Genomic DNA, 22,435 nt, shown 5'->3' with positions numbered 1-22,435 from the left:
GTAGAGGCAAGACTTTTAGACTCATTCATCCGATCTCGAGGTAGATCACGTGTACTTTGTACTCCATCCACAAAATATAAACAAGAGCAGGAGTAGGGTATTATCTTTTCGAGAGGGCCTAAACCTGGGTAAACACCGCGTCCCTATTCTTCATGTTACTATCTAGCCAAGACCACCAGCTCGGAACCCCTTACCCGAGATCTGTCGGACTTAGCTCCGACAGCGGGCGCGCTTAGGATACCCTGAGCGTCCATAACTGCGCCACCCCGGATCTTCTGGCTTGCGCCAGAGCCTTGGCGGCTTTCTCATGTGCGACCTCGTCTTCCTTCCGGGCGCGCTCGGCATGGTCATGGAAGGCTTTCCATGCCTCATCTTGGCCCCGACCGCTCTCGGCCAAGGCAACTTTCTCGGCCGACAAATCAACTCCCAGCTAATCAATTGCCTGATGCGCCACCTGGATGAAGTCCCCGGCGAATAGCTGGGTACCATTGCTCCCGGTTGCAAGATCATAGATTTTTTTTTTGCATTAGGTCGTAGCCGTGGACACGGCGGAGCGGGAAGGACATGTGGGCAATGGCTCCGCTAACCACGATAGGGAGAAGGTTGGACGCAAGCCTCGACACCGGAGGAGCTATCTCGTGTAAGATGGAAAAAGATGCATCACGCGAGAGGTGAAAGACAAAGACAGACGATGGGAGAGAGAAATGAAAGAGATAAGATTGTACCACGAGAGCACGTGTCGTCTTTGGATTGGCTCATTTCCATCGCGTGACGAGGCGCCTGGTGAAAAAAAGCTCTACAAGTCGATCGGTCGTAGTAAATCGTTTACCATGGTATATGGTAAAAAAAATGAAAAAAGAAGAGGAAAATAGAAGCGCTCCCTGGCACGGTTCATCCCGATCGAAGAGCTCCGCACCAAAAAGGCCCAAACCCACTCCCACCCCCCCGTCACGCGTCTCCCGGACCCTTCCTCGTCTCTCTCTCTCTCTGAACACCCCCACCCAGCCGACCAAATCGCCGCACGAGGGCGCGCCATGGAGCCGGCGGTGGAGAGGAAGGTGCCCGAGCAGGAGGAGCAGCTGCAGCCGTCGCACGCCCGGGCCGAGGACGCGCCGCCCGCCGCCGTCGAGGAGGAGGACGAGGCGGAGGCGGAGGAGAGCGAGCGCCGCAGCCGCGAGCTCAAGGCCGGCCTCCATCCCCTTAGGGTAAGACCCGCCCCCCGCCGCTAGATCTAAACCTTTTCCCCGTTTCCCGTTCCAGAAATGCCAAACCTTTGAATCTCAGAGAAAGCCGGATGTAATAGCCCTTGTTGTCCGCAGCGCAAGCTCGTGCTCTGGTACACCCGCCGGACGCCCGGGACGAGGTCGCAGTCGTACGAGGACAACATCAAAAAGATCGTCGATTTCAGCACTGTACGTGTCTCCGGCACAGCAGATTGTTTCCAGGGTTTTTTCTTACTTCTGTCAGTGGAGCTTACTGATTGATGTTGCTGTTTGGAATTGGATGGCTTTAGGTCGAGTCGTTCTGGGTTTGCTACTGCCACCTCGCACGCCCGTCCTCCCTCCCGAGCCCCACGGACCTGCATCTTTTCAAAGAGGGTGTCCGTCCACTCTGGGAGGTATTGCTCGGAACAAGCTGTTGTTTTTTCAGTCATGGCTGTGTTTAGTATTGGTGTCATGTCTACCCATGCTTCTAGTGGTTAATGCATTTGACTGGGCAGGATCCTGCAAATCGGAATGGTGGCAAGTGGATTATACGGTTCAAGAAGGCTGTTTCTGGGCGTTTCTGGGAGGATTTGGTAAGTAATCTATTTGTGCTTTCGTTGGGCTGTAAGATTTGGTCATCATACAAACTTCGGTTGTTGTTCTATAAACCCTCAACTAGGACTTCCCTTGCCTGTGCCACCATGAAGTACCACACACTAGCCTACTTGATTTGTGGAAAATTCTACTAGTTTTTATCATGGGATTCTCAAGTAATGTTTTTATTTTGTTCATGACTGGTCTTTGATTGCATTATAACCATGTGGATGCCGTGAGGAGTTAGTGATGGATCAAATATTTCACTACTCAAGCGAAACAGGAACATTAGGTCTAGATTTGAAACAGGATAGTCCTTGTTCCGTTTATAGAGTGGAATTGTTTTTTCCTTCAGAGCGGCATTCCTCATGAGTCATGACCATAGTCTCTACTATCTTATAAATTGGAGTTAGTGGTGGTGGTGAGTTCACTCCCCCACTCCACCCCAATCTCCCTCAGTCATCTAGAACCCACAAGACCCCTCCAATTTGAAGAGAAAAAAAAACATAGCTTGCAATGGTGCTCACCAAAGAACTAGCTATGGACAGGGGTGCGTGGAAGCTTGCTATCCATGTGCCCGGACCATGAGTTGGTCGTGAGATCTTATGGGTTTCATCTCTAGCCTACCCCAACTTGTTTGGGACTAAAGGCTTTGTTGTTGTTGTTGTTGTTGTTGTTGTTGTTGCAATGGTGCTCTCATTGCTACCGCAGTTACGCAAGTGCAGTGTTGGCTGCTTGATTGAGTTTGAGTTTCTTCTCTGCAGTGTTGCACGTGCATTGGTTGTTATATACTACTAATCCAATACAACTGAATCATTTTTGCGGTTCCGTAGCAATGCACCGATGTTATGCCATGCCAATAAACGATGGAGACAAGGGCCATGACATGAAAACATGGGATTACCCATAATGGGCCTAGATCTCCCTGTATAAGGCTATCCCTTAAACCAAACAGCCTTGTAGCGCGTTGTGGTCTGGCTCCCTGTTACCCGTACCAACATAAGCCTGAGATCTGAGGTAGTATTATTGCTATTTCATGTTTACTGTGTGCACTTCTGATTTGAAGCAAATGGTTCAGCATAGAAGAAGTTGACGCTGATCCATAAATGAATTAGCAGCCTTCCAAGATGCACTGTTCTGCGGTGACAGTTGACTGCTTTCTTAAGCATGCATGCCATATGCCTATGTTTTTAAGGCGTCTCTAAGGCGACGCCTAGGCGACGCCTAGGCGTCGAGGCGCCCCTCCAGCGCTTTGCAAATATGTCCGCTTTAGGCGCCTAGGCGTCCGCTTTAGGCGCCTAGGCGTCGAGGCGCCCCCCCAGCGCCTTAAAGCAAAGCGTCGCCTTAAAAACATAGCCATATGCTATAGTTTACAAGTTTACACATGTCTGCTGAGCAATACTTCTTGATCACCATTTCCTTTTCTTTAATTTTGTATCTTCTTTGTTGAAGTCCCTTATCTCTAACACTTGATTTAGTGTATAAATATTTTAGTTTGGCAGTCTAGTTTCCCTATCAATATTTATGAAATTAAAGATTGCAAATAATAGCATGCGTGCCTCCTATTAGTCGATTTATGCATCACTAGTACAATTGGGCGCAGTGGGTTTTAAAATATGGAACAAGATTAGTACCTATGCTATTGTTCCCACAAACAAAACCTTTGGCTTTGTTACCTTGTGAATGTTTGCCTCGGGAAGTGGAGATTCTGTGTTTGTGCTGCATTAAAAACGAAGAGCTATGGGAAACATTTGCATGCATAGATGCCCTCTATGAGTTGTTGTCACATCCCATCCCACACTCTTCATGTTAATATGCAGTGCCTGTTTAACATCATTTTGTTTCTTCTTATTTATTTGTCTGAGTAAACTTGCGGATATTGCATGAGTACGAGAGAGGAAGATATGTGTTGCATTTACATTTACTCATAAATTGGCTTTACTAATGAAATGGAAATGGCACCCCTGTGTTTTCCTACTGCAACTGTTTGACTTTACTCTCATTCTGGTCTCCCACCATGAGCCCTCACATCTAGCTGATTTTACATGCTATGTTGTACTTGCAACAAGTAGGTTTTTTTATCATTATTTTCTGCTACTATCTTCTTTTCTCTATCATGCCCGCTTTTCGTTGATGCCACATTCACAGCAAGCTCTCTGATTTTCTTTGCTCATTCATGTTTCATTTCCTGCCTTTGTTCTGCTTTTCTCTGCTCTCCTTTCCATTGCTGTGCGGCCAAGGACATGTTTATGCCATGTGTGTTCTTCTTTAGGCAGCCCATTTAGGTTTCCATTTTCTCCTTTCAGCATGGCATGCTTTGCTTTGCATACTTTTTGACGTGGCTGTTCATTCTATGTGATCACAGTCATTCAGTTATTCAGTCATGGGAGCGATTTCAAACCAAGGCTTGTCTTCCCCTTTTCAATCCATGGGATCACAGTCATTCAGTTACACAATGCCTCAATAATGATACCTGATTGTCCTGAATGTGTTCTGTTGATTAACAATTTGTACAAGGATTACTTGGATTAAATAGGTCCTGCAGCTGTCCATGGCTTAGATTTTAATTCTTTTCGCCCATCCTGTTTATTTGTCCAGGTGCTGGTTCTAGTGGGTGATCAACTTGATTATAGTGATGATGTTTGTGGCATTGTGCTAAGTTGTCGTTTCAATGAAGACATCCTGAGCGTCTGGAATCGGAATGCATCAGACCACCAGGTTTGTGACATCACCTGATGCTTCTTGACTATGTTGTTTGGAATTGACGGTGTTATCACCAGTGAGAAGTTTTTTCTCTCTCTCTGTTATTTGTTCACTCATACTCTTGTGCCTTGCAGGCTGTGATGACATTAAGAGACTCGATTAAGAGGCACTTGAAGCTGCCACACACCTATCTGATGGAGTACAAGCCACATGACGCCTCGCTGCGAGACAACTCGTCCTACAGGAACACATGGCTGAGAGGTTAAGCTTTATGTCGTCAAAACTAGTCATGGCCCTTGTTCCGAACTAAATCCTTGTGGATTTCCAGTTCTGACGTTTCAACCCAGCCATGATGTATGGTTGCTCTTTGTCATGCTACTATGTACTCTCCAAAATTTCAAATGCTGAAGTATCGACTTTCATGATATTCTTCCGTATGCCTGTATTGGTCGACTCGTTTTGGCAACTATTTAGGTGAAACCTCGGACTTGCTCTTTGGATTCTGCTGATAAATATGGCAAACATTACAAGTACATCAGGATGATAATTGAATCTAGGGAACGTCTGAACACACGGTTGGGTCTTTCAGACGGCACCGGTTACTCTTACCAGCAAAACAAAAATTTAAGCACATATTTTTAATCAGCAGCATAGCAAAAACAGTTCTTATAAACAAAGATCTGTGATATAAGAGGGTTGGCCAAGAATTACATTTTGTTAGGGTAAGACCAAACTTTAGGCTGTGTTTGACAGCCAAGTATTTTTGCAGTATTTCTAGAATATTGTGTTGTTTAGAAGCTTTTCCCTTTTTAGAAACCATAGTTTTGTTAACTACTGTATGGTGTATTTGGCACATAGCTTTAAACCACAATATTTTTTAAAGGCGTCTTGATGTCTTTTTCTAAACCAAAATTATAAAACCGTGGTTTTTAAAAAAATAGAGCATTCATCACCCAAACATTGGAATACTGAGGTTTACATTACCACGGTTTTAAAAACAGTTTTGCTAAGTCTTACGTCTCAGTCACTTGTATATTCCTTTGATCTTGCATGGAGATTTATAAAAAAAAATATTTTTAGTTTTTCTTTTTTCTCTGTTCTTAAATATAAGTATTTTTAGATATTCTAACAAGTGACTACATACGGAGCAAAATGAGTGAATCTATATGTAAAATATGTCTACATACATTCGTATGTTGTAATCCATTTGAAATGTCTAAAAAGACTTATACTCCCTCCATTCCTAAATATAAGTCTTTTTAGAGATTTCAATTGGACTACCACATACGGATGTATATAGACATATTTTAGAGTGTAGATTCACTCATTTTGCTCCGTATGTAGTCACTTGTTGATATCTCTAGAAAGACTTATATTTAGGAACAGACGGAGTATTTAGGAACGGAGGGAGTATATCGCTTGATTGAGACTTGGTTAAGTCTCAGTCGACTGAGACCTAGACACACCCTTTTAAAAACTTCAAAATTACTTTGCTCCCAAACTTACCCTGAGGCTTTACATTACCACGGTTTTAAAAATACTGCTGCCAAATTAGGCAATCCAGGATTAGCAGTCAAAATAAAAAAAATAAAAATTCTATCACCAGGGGGATTGGGTAAATGGGCCAAGCCCGCGGTGTAGCCTTCCTTTTCTACCCAAATGGCTCTTGCCGTCGGCCTTGTTCCCAGCCCACTTCCCAGAAAAAAAGAGAGAAAAATCTGAGTTCGTTTCCCCGTGCCCGATCAAAACACTGATACCCCAGCTAAAAAAACCCACCACTGATACTCACTTTACTGCTCACGATTCTGTCCTTACCGTAGCGCCGCAGTGCGCCGCGCCAACCTCTTCCCTCCCCTGGCGCCCGCCCAAATCCGCCCCCCTGCGCGCGCGTCCGCTCCACCGCGCGGGAAAAACGTGAAGCTAATCCATCCAACCCCCATCTCCCGCCCCTCCCAGCACTGTCATTCCGAGCTCCCAAGCCCCAAACCCTAGCCCCGGTTCCCCGCTCGATCCCGTTCCGATGGGCGGATCTGCTGATCCTGAGGAGCCGGCGCCGACGCCCACGCCGTCACCGGCGAAGCCGTCGCCCTCGTCGTCCGACGCAAAGCGGCTCAGGCGGTGCGTGCAGTCGAGGCTCCCGTTTGGGTCGGGCAGGCCGGGCGGCGGCGGCGGAGGAGGGGTTGCCCCTCCCGCGCCAGCCGCCGAGGAGCCGTCTGGAAAGGAGGCCGCGGAGGAGCCGGAGAAGGGTAAGAGGAAGGCGAGGCCGCGGAGATCAGCGGCCGCCAGGAAGGTACTACATTGCTACAATTCGCCCCCGTTTCGGCTGTTGTCTGGTGTTTGCTCGGTAGCTGGACTACTTTAATTCGCCCGCCGTGTTGAAATTGTGGCTTCTCTGTGCCCGCTTCCGTGTTGATAAATAAGTTCCTTCTGATTTTCAATTTTAAATAGTTTGGAATGCACATAACTTCTTATACCTTGTTGGGCTGAAGCGACGTAGTATAAGTAGAGGTGCAAACAGATCGAGTAGTGACTCTACCACATTAGTATCAATTTGAATATTGTTGAATACCTGTAAATGGTAGTACGAATCTGAACCAATTTTCTGCTCGCATTAATACAACATGAGCATGGCAGGAAGTTTGTCGTCGGTGTCTATAATAGCTAAATTACAGAATTGAAATTCAAGCTACATCACTTTGATCTGAAACAAATGGGCTGGCATGACGGATTTAAAGCTACGTACATCACTGTACGTGGGTTGGGTTAGTCTGGGATAAGGTTAGCGTTAGACATAGGGGCTGATTGGTTTGAGCCCCAACTTGCCTTACCAAAATTTTGGCATGACCAAAGCAAGGGCATGACCAAAATTTTGGCAAGTTGTTTGTGTTTGGATTCTGACCATCATATCCTCCAAAATTTTGGCAAGTGAGACCGTTGCTTTGTTTGGTTTGCGACCAACTGGCATAATAGTCCAAAAATATTTAACTGCATCTATTACAAAATTGAGAAGAAATACATTTCAATACTTAGATGTGTTTTTTCTGTAGAAAACTTATATTTAATCAATGTTAACAGAAGTCACCAAAAGAATGACACTGCATGCTGCATGCACTTCGTTTTGCTACTGTTTGGATGCTGAAGAATTGCTGCATGCGGTTGCTAATCACGCACAGGTCCGCATATCTTTGAATTAAGAAGCGCCGCTGGTTGGTTACAGCAAAAAAAGGCTTATCCTAACTGCATGCATGCGGCAGGGCCCACCATAACAACCAGGGTCACAGCGCCAAAATATTGGCGCAGCTTTCTCGTGCCCTCGTGATGCCCACGCGTTGGCGAGAATTACATGGAGAGGCGCTGGGCAAGTCGGGCGAGCCAATTTTTTGGTGCAGATCCAAACAGCTACCAAATTGCATGGGCTAGCCAATTTTTTGGCAGGGTCAGCTTTGGTAGCAATCCAAACAGGCCCATACATCAAATGTCCAGTCTGACGTAACCTGTAGAGTACCTGGGCTGCTGATCCCAGTCTTGATGTGAATATGGAAATTGGCGTCATTTCCCATTGCACATCGCACTCTACACAGCAAAAAAATCCACACAGTAGTCATGTTTCATTTGAATGCTGGTTTTTTTCTTTCCATTCGCGTTTTAGGGACTCTTAGTATCGACTAAAACAGAACATCCATTTTCCACCCCTAGGTATCAAAGAAGCTTTTACATTGCCCTTCCTTTTATTTGATGACAGGCACTGCATATTAAGTACAGAAGATAAGTCTACCCCGCAATCAAGACTCCTCTCTTTTGCATGCTGTGCCTATGCCTTGCTAATTTTTGTGCTACAAATTTAGCAAGTATCATACCTGAAGGGTTGTAATCTTAGGCTTTTAGTAGCGCTGCCTGTTCCATCAAGAACATTCTTATCAAGTATGTCTCTTCCCATCACCATGCATATGTACTTGTATGGAGCTGCCAACTTTCCACATTTCCCAAATCAAACAGAGAAAAAGGGGCGCCTCTAATGCTCTACCTTCTTTGTGGAGTCAAAACAACTGCGCATAACTAAGCTAAGTGAATTGAATATGTTGACTCTCTGCTTACTGTTTACTTAAGGAGTGTCCACCCTTTCACTGTGTACCCATTTAATCTTCAAGAGAATAGTTTAGTTTAGAAAGGATACAGCACAGGTTAGTTCTTTTCTTTCCACCAGTAAATTTTACCATCTATCTCTGTTGGATGGCTTTGACTAAACTGTCCATGCCATCCAAATTATCTGAAGTGGATAAATTGAATTTGCCAATGTGATAAGCTACCAAACAAAAACATTATAGAGAAGAAAAAACCCCGTAGATGGTCAGTTGCAACCAGTGGCATGCACATGCTCTCAGTTGCAACAATGGGTGATGACTATGTTTACTTTTCGTGTTAGTTCAGACTCTAGATCGGTCGTTTGGTTCAACTTATATGCTATATATTTGATTAATAAGCACATCTGCTGTTCTGTTATCTTTCCTGATATGCAAAATACTGATTTCTTTAATCAACCTTCATGTAGCCATCTTCAAATAAAGAGACAACTGGGTTGGATCCAGGTAGCAAGGATGAAGTTACTTTGGTTGGTATGTCAACCCCATACAATATTCTTGCCATTTCTTCAAGTGTTTCACTGGCCCATTCGTAGTCAAGTTTTCCTTGTTTATTTGCTACACTGTGAATGAGAATTGATGAATATTTGTTTTGTTGGATGTCAGATGAGAGCCCTCAGAAAAAGCAGCGGAAAGGTAGAAATCAAGATGCAGCACGGAAGGTGCCTAATAGAAAGCGCTGCAAGGTGTTGGAATCTCCTGATGGTTAGTCCTCTCTCTCTCTCTCATCCCTATGCTTACAGTTGGTTAAAAACTTAAAAATCTATGCATCAAATACGAGCACCCCTTTGTATCAAACTATGCCTGTGTATCCTAGTATGGTATGGCTTAGTTTTTCTGAAAATGTACCCTATCCTGTTGATTTTTAACTGCATACCATGGAAGAAAAAAAGGTACCAAGTTCTCAAATGTTGACATATGAGAAAAATGATACACCTATATTGAGTTTGAAAGAGTGAAAAATTTACTCGTTGAGTCGAATAATATTTCAGTTGTTTGCAATATAAATTCAATTTTTTCATAGGCTGTGTCACATAGTGCATACTAAAAGTAGCTTAAATGTATTATTCTCTCACAGATTAAGAACACTATGTGCATTGGTTCTATATCCTCCTGAACAAGTTAGCTAAATATTTATTTACTTGTGATTTTACGTATTTATTGGTTAACATGTACTCTACTTTGACAGAGGTGTAATAATATTTTATTTATTTATGAAGGGCACGCAGGCTGTCAGCAACTGCATAGCAGTCAAACTGAAGCTACCTTACCTGAAGGATCTCCTGTCAAAATTGATATAGATCTGAATAATGTGCCTTCTGAGGCAACACAGGCTAATGCCAACGATGTATTAGACAACGAAGATAAGTCACAGGTGATAGTTGACCTAAGGTCAGAGGCAAAAATAGCTGCACAGGTACGCTCCAGTATCATTGTCTGCATTGCTGGGATATGCTGTGTGCTTCTTGTCTCGCGAGGGCACTTGCTACCATCAAATTTGTTGTGAGTTCATATTTGCAACTGCTTGAATCTCACTTTCTCATCCCAAGAAAGAGGGTAGAGTAAGATGGTACTCATGCAAAACATCTGATACTTTTACGGATTGGTGGTGGTTGTCTTACGATACATTCCAACTCTTATAACGATGACTTCACCCCTAAGAAATAATCTCTGTTATGGAAACAAACTGGCCAAAGATATTATTCCAGCCCCTAGTTCGTGAAACTAAGAACGCTTGAACACTAAGGGCATGTTTGGTTCATGCCATAGCATATGCCCTACCAAAATTTGCCAACCATTGGCTAGCGAAAATTGGCTAGAGATTCCTTGACTCTTTGCTGGCCATAAACTTGGTGAGATTTGTGAAGGGAATGTGAGGAGAGTTGGCAAGATTCCATAGGCAACCAAAATTTGGGTAACCAACCAAGTGAAAGCCGCAGAGAGGTAGAGACCTTAGTTGCTCTGTTTATTTCTTGTTGTAATCTGAGCTGTATGGCCATGGTCTTGCTTGTTAGACTTAGACCTTAAAACACTAGCAATTACTTAAGAAATGGTCTTTATCATTGTTAAAGATTGCTGCTGTGCATGCAACAAACCATCTCCTCCTTTCTGGTTAAACGTCCTCATTGACTTAATTGTTGAATAAGGGCTTGTTATCTCAGTATATCTATCACCATATCGGTGATGTGGTTATGGATCCAATATTTGAGGATTTGATTTTTGCAGGTGCACTAGTTTTAGTCGACTTCATGTTTATCCTGCTGTTTTCTTAAAATGTATATTCTTTGATTCATTGACAGGAAATCCGGATGTTATCATCTGGAAAGAAATTGCATCCATTTTTTGCTTCCCGGAAAGTAAACAAAGGTGCTGAACAAGATGCATTCAATATCGAAGATACAAATTCCCTTTGTGCTATTGAGAGGGACCCACCACTCTGGCCTGTTCATGTCGTGTACCAATTGGAGGTGTGCCCAGCACATATTTCCATACATCTAGCTGTACAACATCCCATAGTTTGTGGTCTATTTTGATGAGGTTTATTCAATGCGATTGTAACTGTATTCTTATTATTATTTTGACAATGTTCCCTTTCTTGCTCTGCAGACTGCCATACCAATTCATTGGAGTAAATGGCTAATTGGGGAGGGATCTTTTCTTGATACCAGTGCCTCCGATACACTTGAAAATCCTGTCTCATTCTTTGAGGGCTTTGTGAAACCTTTGACAATAGAGTCTAATTCCAAGAGGATGTGCCTAGATCAGTTGGCTGAGCAGAATATTGCAAATCACACAGCTTTGGGAATGGATTTTCCTAGCTTTCCTAAAGAACAAAGTGAAAGCAATCTATCTTCTTTGGATGTGGTATACGCTATGTTTTCACCTCTTTTACGAAGCATTCAGATGAACCTGCTTTGTGCTTCTATTACTCAACCTGTATAGCCACTAAATTTCTTGTTCCAACCATACACTAATCTAGATTTAATCTTGACCATTTGCATTCCAGATCCATCTTGATGAAGAGAGCTCTCCTCATGATTCTCTTTCCTATAACAAACACCCGGAAAGGATACTGCAAGGAAGGCCAGAAGTCGACCAGAAAGGGTAACAAACACTACCTAGTACCTATATTGTTTGCCTAAATGTATGTAAGACTGTTGGCTTTCTGCTAGCTACCTTGGTTTTGCCTTCATATTGAACTTGGAGATTTTGTAAATCATTTGAACTTAACATCATAGTTTCTTGAGCTAAACGTCATTGGAGATGACTAAGCGCAAAAAGGCAAACCATTTTGTTAATGTCCGCTCAAGTGGTGTCAGTCATCAGGATACTAATTGTTTTTTATATCTGTTATTTTTGTGCTCTTTTTCCTTGGCATCTAGGATCTTATTATACTATTTGAGTATTTGATAGTATATGTGGCAGAGGGAGTAAGAACAATAGTATACCAGTGCCTTCGATAGTGTCAAAAACGTTCTTATATTTTGGGACAGAGGGAGTAACAAATATCAGTTGTTTATTTCTGACGCCCCTTAGGCCTTGTACAATGCAAGGTGCTTAGGGAGGTGCTCGTAAGATAAATCGAGTTTTCCTTAAGCATCAGTGCTTATTTCTACAGGAGGTGCCTAATTAAGCGTCTACCCTCTACAAATAAGCACCGGTGCTTAAAGAAAAACTGGTCTATTTCTCTAAGCACCTACCATAAGCGCCTTGCATTGTACAAAGCCTTATACACATTGTTGTAGACACCGAGCAGGCAAGGCTAGTGGTCCACTAGTTGAACAGGTTGTTTTGTTAGTATCAATTTTATTAATTTGGCCTCTTCTTTTTAAGGATTAGAGCAACATACTATGGCAAGAAGTTCCAACTAGAGAAATACATATGGTGTCAAAGTGGGGGATCTGAAGGAATCCATGGATGATGGAAATAAGAGATCAAGTGCGGTTCCAGAAAGATTGTGTTAGATATTGCCTACTTGAACCACTCAGACCCAACGCAGTTACAGCATAAAATCAATCTGCCAAGCTCTAATCTACATGCAAATAAAAAACTCAACCACATTTATGCTAACCTCAAGTAATTCTAAACTACATTCCATCTAAACATCTTGTCTCTTGCTTCTGATAGCAAGCCATTTCTCACAAGCTGACCCAGCATGTCCTGTTTCGTGCAACCGATACTGTGCCAATTTTGTTATGCCGGACGATTGGATCTAGTGGAGGATGACAGTGGCTCATGGGAATGTAAATTCGACGGCAGCAAACAGAAGCAAGTGGTGTGCAAGATGATGAGGATGAAAATGGAGTCTGTGGGGGAGAGAGAGCATGAGATGGATGTAGGGAGGGTCCTTGTTCAGATGTTCAAGACTGGGGTGGGCCAGCTAAGTTGCCCCTCCCATTTTTTGTCAGCTTTGTTGTCTTAAGAATAGCTGACTGTCTCGACAAAAACGTGTGGTTCTCTGATTTTAATACACTTTGTGCCTTTAGTTCTGGTTGTACTGCATGTGAAGTCTTGTAAGTGAGCCAGCTGCCTAAGTTGCTGGTTCTGTTTTCCCAGTTTGAACACTGCTCTGTTCTGAATTTTTAAATTGTGCTGGCTAATTACTCAAAATTGTTAAACCTAAAACTCTGACTAACAGTCAAACTTTGTGGCTGAATTGTTTTTCTATAAGTGATATATATCATAAAAAATCTTATTTCATTGCTGATTCTAGCATTAAAATTGTCATTCAATTACCTTTTAACCAGTAGGCGTTTATCAGTTTTGTTAAGCTAATGTTGCCTGCTAACACTATGGGTGTGAGCTCTCCTGATATCCCATTAGGCATGGACTTTCCATCACTTGCATGAATGCCAAGCAGCTAGATTTTGTCTTTGATATTATTATATCCATTTCCAATTGGCGTCTCATGTCATTGTCCATATGAAGCTGCAAGGTCATTTAGGCTTATACCGTACGCATCATGCAACCTTTTTTGTGAATGGAATCTGAGACAAAGCATGAACACGGTTTAGGTGTGGCTAGTAAGGGTTTATAGCTTTACATATTTCTGAAATATCATATTGACCCCAAAACTATCTATATGCAGAAGTTTGCCGATCCTTCTATGTTTGTGACCCTAATCCCTCACCATCCTTCTATGATAGCCCTATTAATTATTCGTTGCAAGTACCGCTCTTGGAGGTTTGGTTAGTTAGCATATCAAAGTGTAATACCGCATGCTAACCAAGTTGGTTTCTTAAGAACTTAATTACTGACAGAAAATGAGTTGGTTTAACTAGTGTCTTATATCTTGTGATATCTACTGTTGCAGCAGCTGTCAGCCGGCTTATTACCTGTGGACTGACAAGTACCGGCCTGAAACTGCTGCCCAGGTGAACATGAAATTTTATTTTTATATTGACAATTATGCATTGCATTATACCTTTTCTGTTTGTTTCTTGTACTTGATTAGCTTTTTGGGTCAACATGCCTCTTAGGAAACACAAATACTACATTACGCTTATATTTGTTCTGGGATTTCCACTATTTTGGTTGATAGGTCTGTGGAAATATTGAGCATGTAAAGTTTCTCAGTGAATGGCTCAAAGGGTGGGATGAAAGAGGCCACAAGAACAAGCAAACTGGAGTTGCTAATGAGAGCATCAATGCCAGCTTCTGTCAAGATGAATCTGACACAGATTGTTCAGAAGATGCTTCTGATTATGAAAATGTACTTCTGATTACTGGACCAGTTGGGGTGAGTACCATGCTCAAGAGTACCTGTCGCTATCATTGTACACTGCTTAACATGCTTTTCAGCAATCAATCAATCAATCTGCACTTTATTTTGAAGCTGTTGAGTATTTTCTATAAGTAATACATTTGTGGTGTTGAAATTGCTGTCGGTAAGTAGCATCATCCTAAACGCAGCCACTCCCACCAAAAGATTGAAATAGGATTACATACCTCTGACACTAACAGTATAGAGCTTCCCATTTGTTACCACAGGAAACACCTCTTTTTAAAATATTAAAACAATGTAATGGCAACTTATATCCAGTTAGTAACTTAGTTTGAACTGGAAAGGCTTACATATGATGCTATTCATCAGAACTCTAAAAAATAAGGTTGAGCCCTGTAGGTTGTTCAGCTACTAATTTTGTCCTAGCAATTGGTATTGTCTGTATTCATTTAACTGGGCACAGAGGTGTACAAACATAAATTTGCAGTCTATTGATTCTGTTACTATGTTCTACTCCCTCCGTTCCCAAATATAAGTCTTTCTAGAGATTCCAACAAGTGACTACATACGGAGCAAAATGAGTGAATCTACACTCTAAAACATGTCTACATACATCCGTATATTGTAGTCCATTTGAAATGTCTAAAAAGACTTATATTTAGGAATGGAGGGAGTAATTTATATTTTTCAATCGTCCCTTCCACAAATTGTATACTTGCATTGTTACGCCCTTATGTCTATATATAGACATACAGCCTAGATGTAGTCTGATCTCTTTGTTCTTACTCCCAGTGTGGAAAATCAGCCGCAGTTTTTGCTTGTGCGAGAGAACATGGGTTCAATGTAATTGAGGTATATTTTTCTGCAGCTTTTCTTTTTAGAAACAACTCGGCTTCCTGTACTTTTTCTTAAAAGTGTGAATTTATAGGTAAATACATCTGATATGAGAAATGGGGCGTATGTAAAGCAAAAGTTTGAGGAAGCAACTAAATCACATGGCCTTGAAAAGTGGTATGTCCAATTTCTTCTCCGTGTTCTCACTTTTTGATGAGGAACAATAGATGAGGAAAATAAAAATAAAATCATATGTCAAATCTGTTTGGCTACTTCTAGATACTTCTACTCTAGTCTAGTACTACCTCCGTTTGAACTAAAACCATGTCACTTATTTTGGGACAGAGGGAGTATTTCTTTTATTTTCTAAACCCTAGCTACTGTTTTCTAGAGTCTTCTAGTTATGAGTAGAATGGTGAATCTTAAGTAATGTGTCTAATCTGTTTGGCTACTTCTAGATACTTCTACTCTAGTCTAGTACTACCTCCGTTTGAACTACAACCATGTCACTTATTTTGGGACAGAGGGAGTATTTCTTTTATTTTCTAAACCCTAGCTACTGTTTTCTAGAGTCTTCTAGCTATGAGTAGAATGGTGAATCTTAAGTAATGTTTCTAGAGTGTTCTAGCATAAGTGGAAGTGAGATGTCAAGGCTTCCCAAAGCCCTATAAATAGAGGTCCCCGCCTCTAGTTTGTAACCAGACTATGTACCCCACTACGTATATATAACTTGGTGTCCTTATCTAAGATCTTGGACTAGATCTTGTGCTCTAAGAGTTTTGGATTGAACTCCCGCTGCCTTATCTCCGCCTCTAGAGTAATATCACAGCATGTTGAAGTTGTTCCTAAAACACTTGTGCTGTACACATCGTAGCAGTAACCTTGTGCTGCTTCTCCACAACCTTGTGCTGCTTCACTTTTCCTGTTTATGATGGACAATAGTTGTCTAATTGACTTGGCATTCCTTTATTACGAGCTCTACTCTCTTCATGATGCAACTTATCATGCACCTTAGTCCACGGGGGAAATACTGGACTGTGATGACTTGAAGTGGGACCTTAGGGGTGTTATGAAGAATAGCAACTTGTATTTCCATGAGGCCATAGGCCAGTATATACACGTACAGGCGGAGTAAATATGCAGGAAACCCCTTATACAGTGGGGCATGAGCTAATATATGTGAAGTATATACATCTCTTGAGAAGGAGAAAAATGAGACCATAGGCCTGAATGACCTTTTTGTTCTTTCTTGTTCCTTAGAGATGATCCAATTTGCCATACCTCATATATACAGATAGGCCCTAACAATATACTATAAGAGGTGATATTGCTATCTAACACATCCAAATTGCCTACTACTACTAACTCAAAGAATTGTCGAGCAACAACGAAATCTGCTGCTATAGGAATTATGGTATTAGGGCACATGCAAAAACCAATGAGAACTTGCTTATAATCATATGAAGTTCTGCTCATTATTTTTTGGCAAGCACCAAGTTGGCATGTAGTCAAATGCAGTTTAAATGCCAACCTAAGCATTCTTGTCTAAACCTTTATAGGCCTGCCTTTTTAGAGTGTACGTACATCAATTATCTTTTTGTCTCCCATACAGGTCACAAGAGGAGGTCACCACTCCACCAAGAATAGATTCTTTAGATCCAGCTTTAGAGACACCTGATAGGACTGAATACAAGCATTCGGCATCCTGCTCTACAAGAAAAGCATCTAACGATGATGAGCATATGCTACCTGTAAAATGCTACTCAAGTTCAAAGCTGAGTGATGAAGCCCCTAAACAAGTTATTAACAAGACACTTATCCTATTTGAGGATGTGGATACTGTCTTTGATGAGGATCGTGGATTTATTTCGACCATACTTAAGATTGCAGAGACTACAAGATGGCCAATTATACTGACCAGCAACAGTGAGCCTTTTTGCCTTCAGGATTTTGCATTTCTCTATTCATCTTTTACAGTCTCATTTGATGTTATATACTAAAGTGTTTGTTATTCATTACACTTGTTTTGTGAAGAGAAGGATCCAGCTTTGCCTCATCTCTTGGATCAGCTAGTTTTGGATTTCAAATACCCATCATCCGGAGAGCTACTTTCACATGTTGGCATGGTAAAGAATTATTTTGTGGATGAAAACTTATGTCACTTGTCTGACTTGAAAGTTGACTATATCCTAACTCTGCGCAGATCTGTAAATCTGAGGGAGTGGACGTCACTGCTCCTCAATTGAAGTATTTTATCAATGCTTGTTTAGGGGATATTAGGAGGACAACAATGCTTTTGCAATTTTGGTATCAAGGCAAGCAGGAATACACAGGTTGAATACTTTGGTGTGCTTGTGCTGTCCCATACTTGCAAAATTTGAGCCCAAGTGATATACTATAGCTTAAAATGCTGTATTTTTTATCTTATTCCCTGAAGTGTGACTGGCTAGCTGTGTGATTCGTATATTATGGCATAATATGTTTGTTTCTGTAATTGTGTGACCACTGTTAGACTTGCTGTTATGATCATGGACTGTTAGACACTTTAGACATCTCATATCATTTAGTTGGAACGTTACCTGGTACTCCCTCCGTTCCAAAATAGATGACCCAACTTTGTATTAAAGTTAGTACAAAGTTGAGTCATCTATTTTGGAACGGAGGGAGTAGTCAATAATGTTAGTTGCATAATTATAGGATTCCTTGTTTTGTAATAAGTTTATTAGTGGTCAAACCTACACATGGCTTATTTCATGTTCTCTTATTGACCCCTAAGTAATAACTTAAAGGTTACCAATCTGATCTAACTCTAATCTTTATGTTTTTCCTATTTAAGTAATGTTCCATATCTGTTTGAATATTACATAATCCTGTACTCGTGCACATAACACACCCATGCTGTGAGAAATGTTGTTCCGGTTCTTTTTTTGCGTGGTGTCTTTGTTTAATTGGTAGTTTTTCGCCGAAGATTTTGCGTTTAAATGTTGTATTCAATGTAGAACTGCTTAGCATATCATTTTAGCTATTCTAATCTATTTTCTATTTTCAGAGAGGTCAAACAAATGCTTGTCTGTTCCTTTTTCACTTGACTTGGATGCAGTACATTCTACCGTGCCAAGAATGTTGCCTTGGGACTTCCCCTGTAAATTATCAGAAACAGTGTGCTTGGAGATAGAAAAAACAATCCATTTAGCTGAAGAAAAGAAAAGGCAGATGGAATTATCAGAGTTTGAAGCCTTGGAGTTACAAATAACAGCACCTCTGACCAAGGGAAGAAGTGCAGTTAAAACAAGAAAGATTAAAAAATCCAAGTTAAAGCATGGCCACACTACTGAATGTAATGATATTTCACCTTGTAAGAATGATCTTGATGATTTTGATGATGCTCCAGATACCTCTCTTCTGTCTGATCAACAAAAAGCAAGAAAGAAGCATGGTGTAGTGTTATTATCTGAGTCCGATGATGATCAAGCGGATGTATATATTGCCAAAGATGCCAGATTTACTGTGCCAGAAGGTGATTTATTCCCACAACCTCCAGAAGTGCCCCGTATACATGGGCAAGGAATCTCAAATCAGTTTTGTTTTCCAAGCGAATCAAGGGAGACTTTTGAAATAACTAATTCTTTCCAAAACCAGTTCGAGAGCAACTTGGTTGGGTCCATTTCACAAATATGTGATACTTTTATGTCACAAGGCGTGTCGTGTGTGCCTGAGTCATCCCTTGCAGTTGGAGGTGTTTCTGCATCTGTTAGCAGCGATGACCTTTTATCAAGTATGGTGTTCAATGGCTTGTCTACCTTTAATAATGATGGTGTTTGCACTACGCCTATGACGGCACTAGAAGACAGTAACCATGCGAGGAATCTAATGTCTGGATCGCAGAAATGCATGGAAGATGTGGTTGGTGAGACATGTGAAGCTTATGCAGAATCATTTGGCAGGAATGAACAGGAAAGTTGTTCAACTACGGGGTATCAACTGATGGATGAATGCAGTCGAGCTGATAGCATTTGGCTGCTTTCTGGCAAAAAAACTAACGACTGTTGCAAGGTTGAATGCGTGCAGGATACTTGGAACAGGCTACGTCGTTGCTGTCCTGTACTTCCCTGTGAGACCAACCACAATAGAACTGCTTCTGGAGCTTTGAAGCTTGCTTCCAGTGTGTCTGATTTAATATCGGAATCAGATCTTATGCTCACCCGCTGCTACCCTCTTACCAATGTAAGTACTCTTATCGTTGGTTTCTTTGTGATTCATGTTTGTGCAATATAGTCTTGAACCCTTGATGTATTTTTTTTATAAATTTGTGCAGGACATTTTGGATCCATCTTCATCCCCGAGTGCTGAGCCTGATGACCTCTCCTGGTACGATAAGCAGCTTGAGATGGGATCTGTCTATGCGCAGCATGCTCTTTGTGTTTTCTCAAGGGACTTCCAAGATAAGGAGGATGGTTCCATTGATTTGTCACAAGAGTTGTTGTTTGCCAGTACAACTGCCACATCTCTTGGTAAACTTATTAGTTCAGGAATAAACAGTGATGATGGATATGGGAACATTTCCCACATGAAAAATCCAACAAGCTGTATTTCTAAGGGGAGGTAAGCATCGCATTTCCCATGTACATTTGTTGCATTTTAACATATCTTGGAGTTCTCATGGTATTATAGTTTAATTTTTATTCATTTATGCATTTAATTTAGAGTATATTTTAGAACATTGGGGTCCTAGTGACCATAATGCTGTGCCATAGGGTCATTTGATTTCCTAAACACAACAAAAAATAACCAATTCCCACCTGGGCTAATGTTCTAGCCCACAACTCCACATGCAACGCTGCTTCTGTATTGTTGGCCAATCGACCTTGCATGCTGAACATGAACGACACTGCTCATCTACCAGAACTGTAGGTGGGAAGAAATTGAAGGCATGTTGATTAGATTATTTTAGGGGTCAACTGGTCATACCTCATGATAAATATTTCAGCTATATTTGCATATGTCAACACAATATAGAGTTTTCCACTGGTGCATAAACAATGCACAACTGATGGAAATGCTAGTGATGTTTTTGGTGGGTGACATATGTGCATATCTTGGAATACTAGTCAGCATGCATTTATGGTAATAATGTCACTTTTCGTTGAACCAACATGCTATATTTTGCACCAATGAGTATTATGTGCACATGACACTTTCACGTGATAGTGATTTTGACCATAATTGAAAATTCTTGTTAGCCTTGTTCTATTGCAACTTCAACAGTGGTTACGAGCCTTTCCCATGTTCAGAACTTTCTTAAATAATGGATTTCATATAGGTTGTACTTGTTACTCAATAAATTTGACTGAGTGGAATATTATCTTGCTAAATGAATCTTTTCCAAGACTGGTATCAATTTGCTTATAGTCTATGTATGTACCAATGGAGCATCCATTGAGACACTGAACCTGCAATTAACTGTGCAGGGAGCAACTAGTTCATCTTTGTGACGCACTGCTTCCGGTAGTTCCTTCCAAGCTATCTCTATCACTGAGAGGACCCGCTTTTGTTGATTATTTGTCTTCGACTTGTCAGATTTCGCAGTTAGAAAACTTGCGACTCACTGAGAGTAAAGTTGCAAACAAGCAAAGAAGGTAGTCCCTGTCTTTCAGTTCTATAATTTTTTTCTTCCATGCACCAAGTATGATGCCTAACATATGTTCTTTTGTGTCAAGGCATATAACCAAGCCAAACATTGCCAGCATCATCTTTTATCTAAAATTGCCGTAGCACCGTAGCTGGTCATATTTTTACTCTAGAATTCTGTATTTGCACCATGTAACGTTCTTACTTTAAAAATGATTTTGGCCGCAACCTGGTTAAACGTTTGCAAGATTGGATACCTTATGTGAACCAGCATGCTTCTCTCCATTACTCTGAAATAGTGTGTTAACCATATCAGTTCAATTGAGTGTTTGAGATATGGATAGCGGCCTGCTGCTTGATTAGAGTTTAGGGAATTTCACCTGTCCTCATTTACATTAGAAAGGAATGTTTTGGCACAAATCCATGGTATGCCCTATTGTCCATGTGCTCTGTAATCCCTTAAACCAACTGTTGGCGTGAACATCATGTGCCATTTGCATTATCAGGGTTCAAAATGTCAACCAACGAACACTGACTGCTGCTCTTTGTGTGCTGCAGGTGTCGTCAGTCAAGACATTACTTAAGTTCTGCCGCACTTTCGATGTCACCTGAAGGCATCGAATTGTTAGCACAAAGCAGCTGTTTTGGTGAAAGGCGCGAGAAGGTTATAGACCAGACGATTGCCTAGAAGTATAGAGTTAATAATATGGTTTTAGAGGCGGCAGAGTATTTTTGCTATAGCTTGATTAGAGTTGGCCGAGGCGACCCATTTTTACTCACAGCTCATATCTGTAGTAGCTCAGTGGTAAGTTATGGCCCATGATTGGGCAATGCTGATGTTTCCAGACATCCACTGTGTAGTCCTGTATAATGTAAATGCATGTTGTCATCTTAATTTATAGTGTGGTGTAGCTCAGTAGTGGTGTAGCTGATGATTCTAACAAGTTTATACATGTTCATCCAAATAAAACTAGTGCACTCAGGTGCCTGTTTTTCTCATTCTCACAATGGTGATACGCACAGTACATCCAGAGATTGGAAAGAGTTTGAACTATTCAGCTATTTCGAGATCTAGCTCTACAAATACAATCAGATATCAAACTTGCTTGGTCTCGTTTTGCTGCAATTTATTTACCTCCCTCTTTGGTGGAATGCGTGATGTTCACATCTCTGTTCTGTTCATGGACGGGCTGGTTCCAACCCGGCCGAAACAGGCAGCACGCCGCTAGTAAAATGTGTTCAGTTTTTTTTTGTGGGTGAAAAAATGTGTTCAGTTGTCACGACCGTTAACAAGCACACCTCTAGTTAGCCCCTTCTCTCCGTGCCTTGTGTTGGCAAGGCTGTGGTTGGAGATGGTGGCCATGGTGTTCTGGTGAGATCGCGTGTAGATTAAAGACTTAATTGTATTTTTAGTTCTTTTATTGGGTCTTGAATGTATAACTGAAGGGCTTGCTTGTAAGTTTTTGTTTTCATTCGGGTCCTCTATCCAATGCTGTAATACTTATGTTATTGCTAGCTTTGGAACCTATTGGATTTGCCTTCTTTTCTGAGAAGATCCGGGACTATGTACAAGTTCACTGACTACAAAGCATCCCAAGTACTCTCAC

At 41.4% G+C, this 22,435-nt stretch overlaps 2 protein-coding genes across 3 annotated transcripts; both read left to right on the top strand.

Annotated features, from left to right (window-relative positions):
- Positions 1-919: 919 nt before the first annotated feature.
- LOC125552210 (eukaryotic translation initiation factor NCBP) lies at positions 920-4,929 on the top strand. Its single transcript, XM_048715698.1, has 6 exons — positions 920-1,205; positions 1,320-1,412; positions 1,514-1,618; positions 1,721-1,798; positions 4,398-4,517; positions 4,637-4,929. The coding sequence occupies exons 1-6, from the start codon at positions 1,035-1,037 to the stop codon at positions 4,766-4,768; spliced, it is 699 nt and encodes a 232-aa protein (XP_048571655.1). The 5' UTR covers positions 920-1,034; the 3' UTR covers positions 4,769-4,929.
- Positions 4,930-6,282: 1,353 nt separating this feature from the next.
- Positions 6,283-21,890, top strand: LOC125552209. 2 transcript variants are annotated; one of them, XM_048715697.1, is made up of 18 exons: positions 6,283-6,792; positions 9,052-9,115; positions 9,248-9,346; positions 9,862-10,058; positions 10,942-11,109; positions 11,249-11,506; positions 11,649-11,746; positions 13,959-14,016; positions 14,184-14,381; positions 15,159-15,218; positions 15,295-15,377; positions 16,813-17,126; positions 17,235-17,326; positions 17,404-17,533; positions 18,250-19,424; positions 19,516-19,802; positions 20,669-20,836; positions 21,387-21,890. In XM_048715697.1, the coding sequence occupies exons 1-18, from the start codon at positions 6,523-6,525 to the stop codon at positions 21,514-21,516; spliced, it is 3,849 nt and encodes a 1,282-aa protein (XP_048571654.1). In that variant the 5' UTR covers positions 6,283-6,522; the 3' UTR covers positions 21,517-21,890. The 2 variants fall into 2 exon arrangements, with proteins under 2 accessions (XP_048571654.1, XP_048571653.1); XM_048715696.1 differs by having other exon boundaries at positions 13,956-14,016.
- Positions 21,891-22,435: the final 545 nt, after the last annotated feature.

The sequence above is a fragment of the Triticum urartu genome, chromosome 4 (genome assembly GCF_003073215.2).
Source record: "Triticum urartu cultivar G1812 chromosome 4, Tu2.1, whole genome shotgun sequence".
NCBI classification, from domain to species: Eukaryota; Viridiplantae; Streptophyta; class Magnoliopsida; order Poales; family Poaceae; genus Triticum; species Triticum urartu.
The sequence above is the reverse complement of the archived record's forward strand: the minus strand, read 5'-3'. Positions and strand labels throughout refer to the sequence as shown.

What these genes read in the sequence shown, in the direction of transcription:
- LOC125552210 (XM_048715698.1), top strand. Translation starts at nt 1,035, where the DNA reads ATGGAGCCGGCGGTGGAGAGGAAGGTGCCCGAGCAGGAGGAGCAGCTG. An exon ending in AGATCGTCGATTTCAGCACT is followed by an intron (nt 1,413 to 1,513) that starts GTACGTGTCTCC and finishes GGATGGCTTTAG; the next exon opens with GTCGAGTCGTTCTGGGTTTG. An exon ending in GGCGTTTCTGGGAGGATTTG is followed by an intron (nt 1,799 to 4,397) that starts GTAAGTAATCTA and finishes TTATTTGTCCAG; the next exon opens with GTGCTGGTTCTAGTGGGTGA.
- LOC125552209 (XM_048715696.1), top strand. Translation starts at nt 6,523, where the DNA reads ATGGGCGGATCTGCTGATCCTGAGGAGCCGGCGCCGACGCCCACGCCG. An exon ending in GGTGTTGGAATCTCCTGATG is followed by an intron (nt 9,347 to 9,861) that starts GTTAGTCCTCTC and finishes TTATTTATGAAG; the next exon opens with GGCACGCAGGCTGTCAGCAA. An exon ending in ATGTCGTGTACCAATTGGAG is followed by an intron (nt 11,110 to 11,248) that starts GTGTGCCCAGCA and finishes CTTGCTCTGCAG; the next exon opens with ACTGCCATACCAATTCATTG.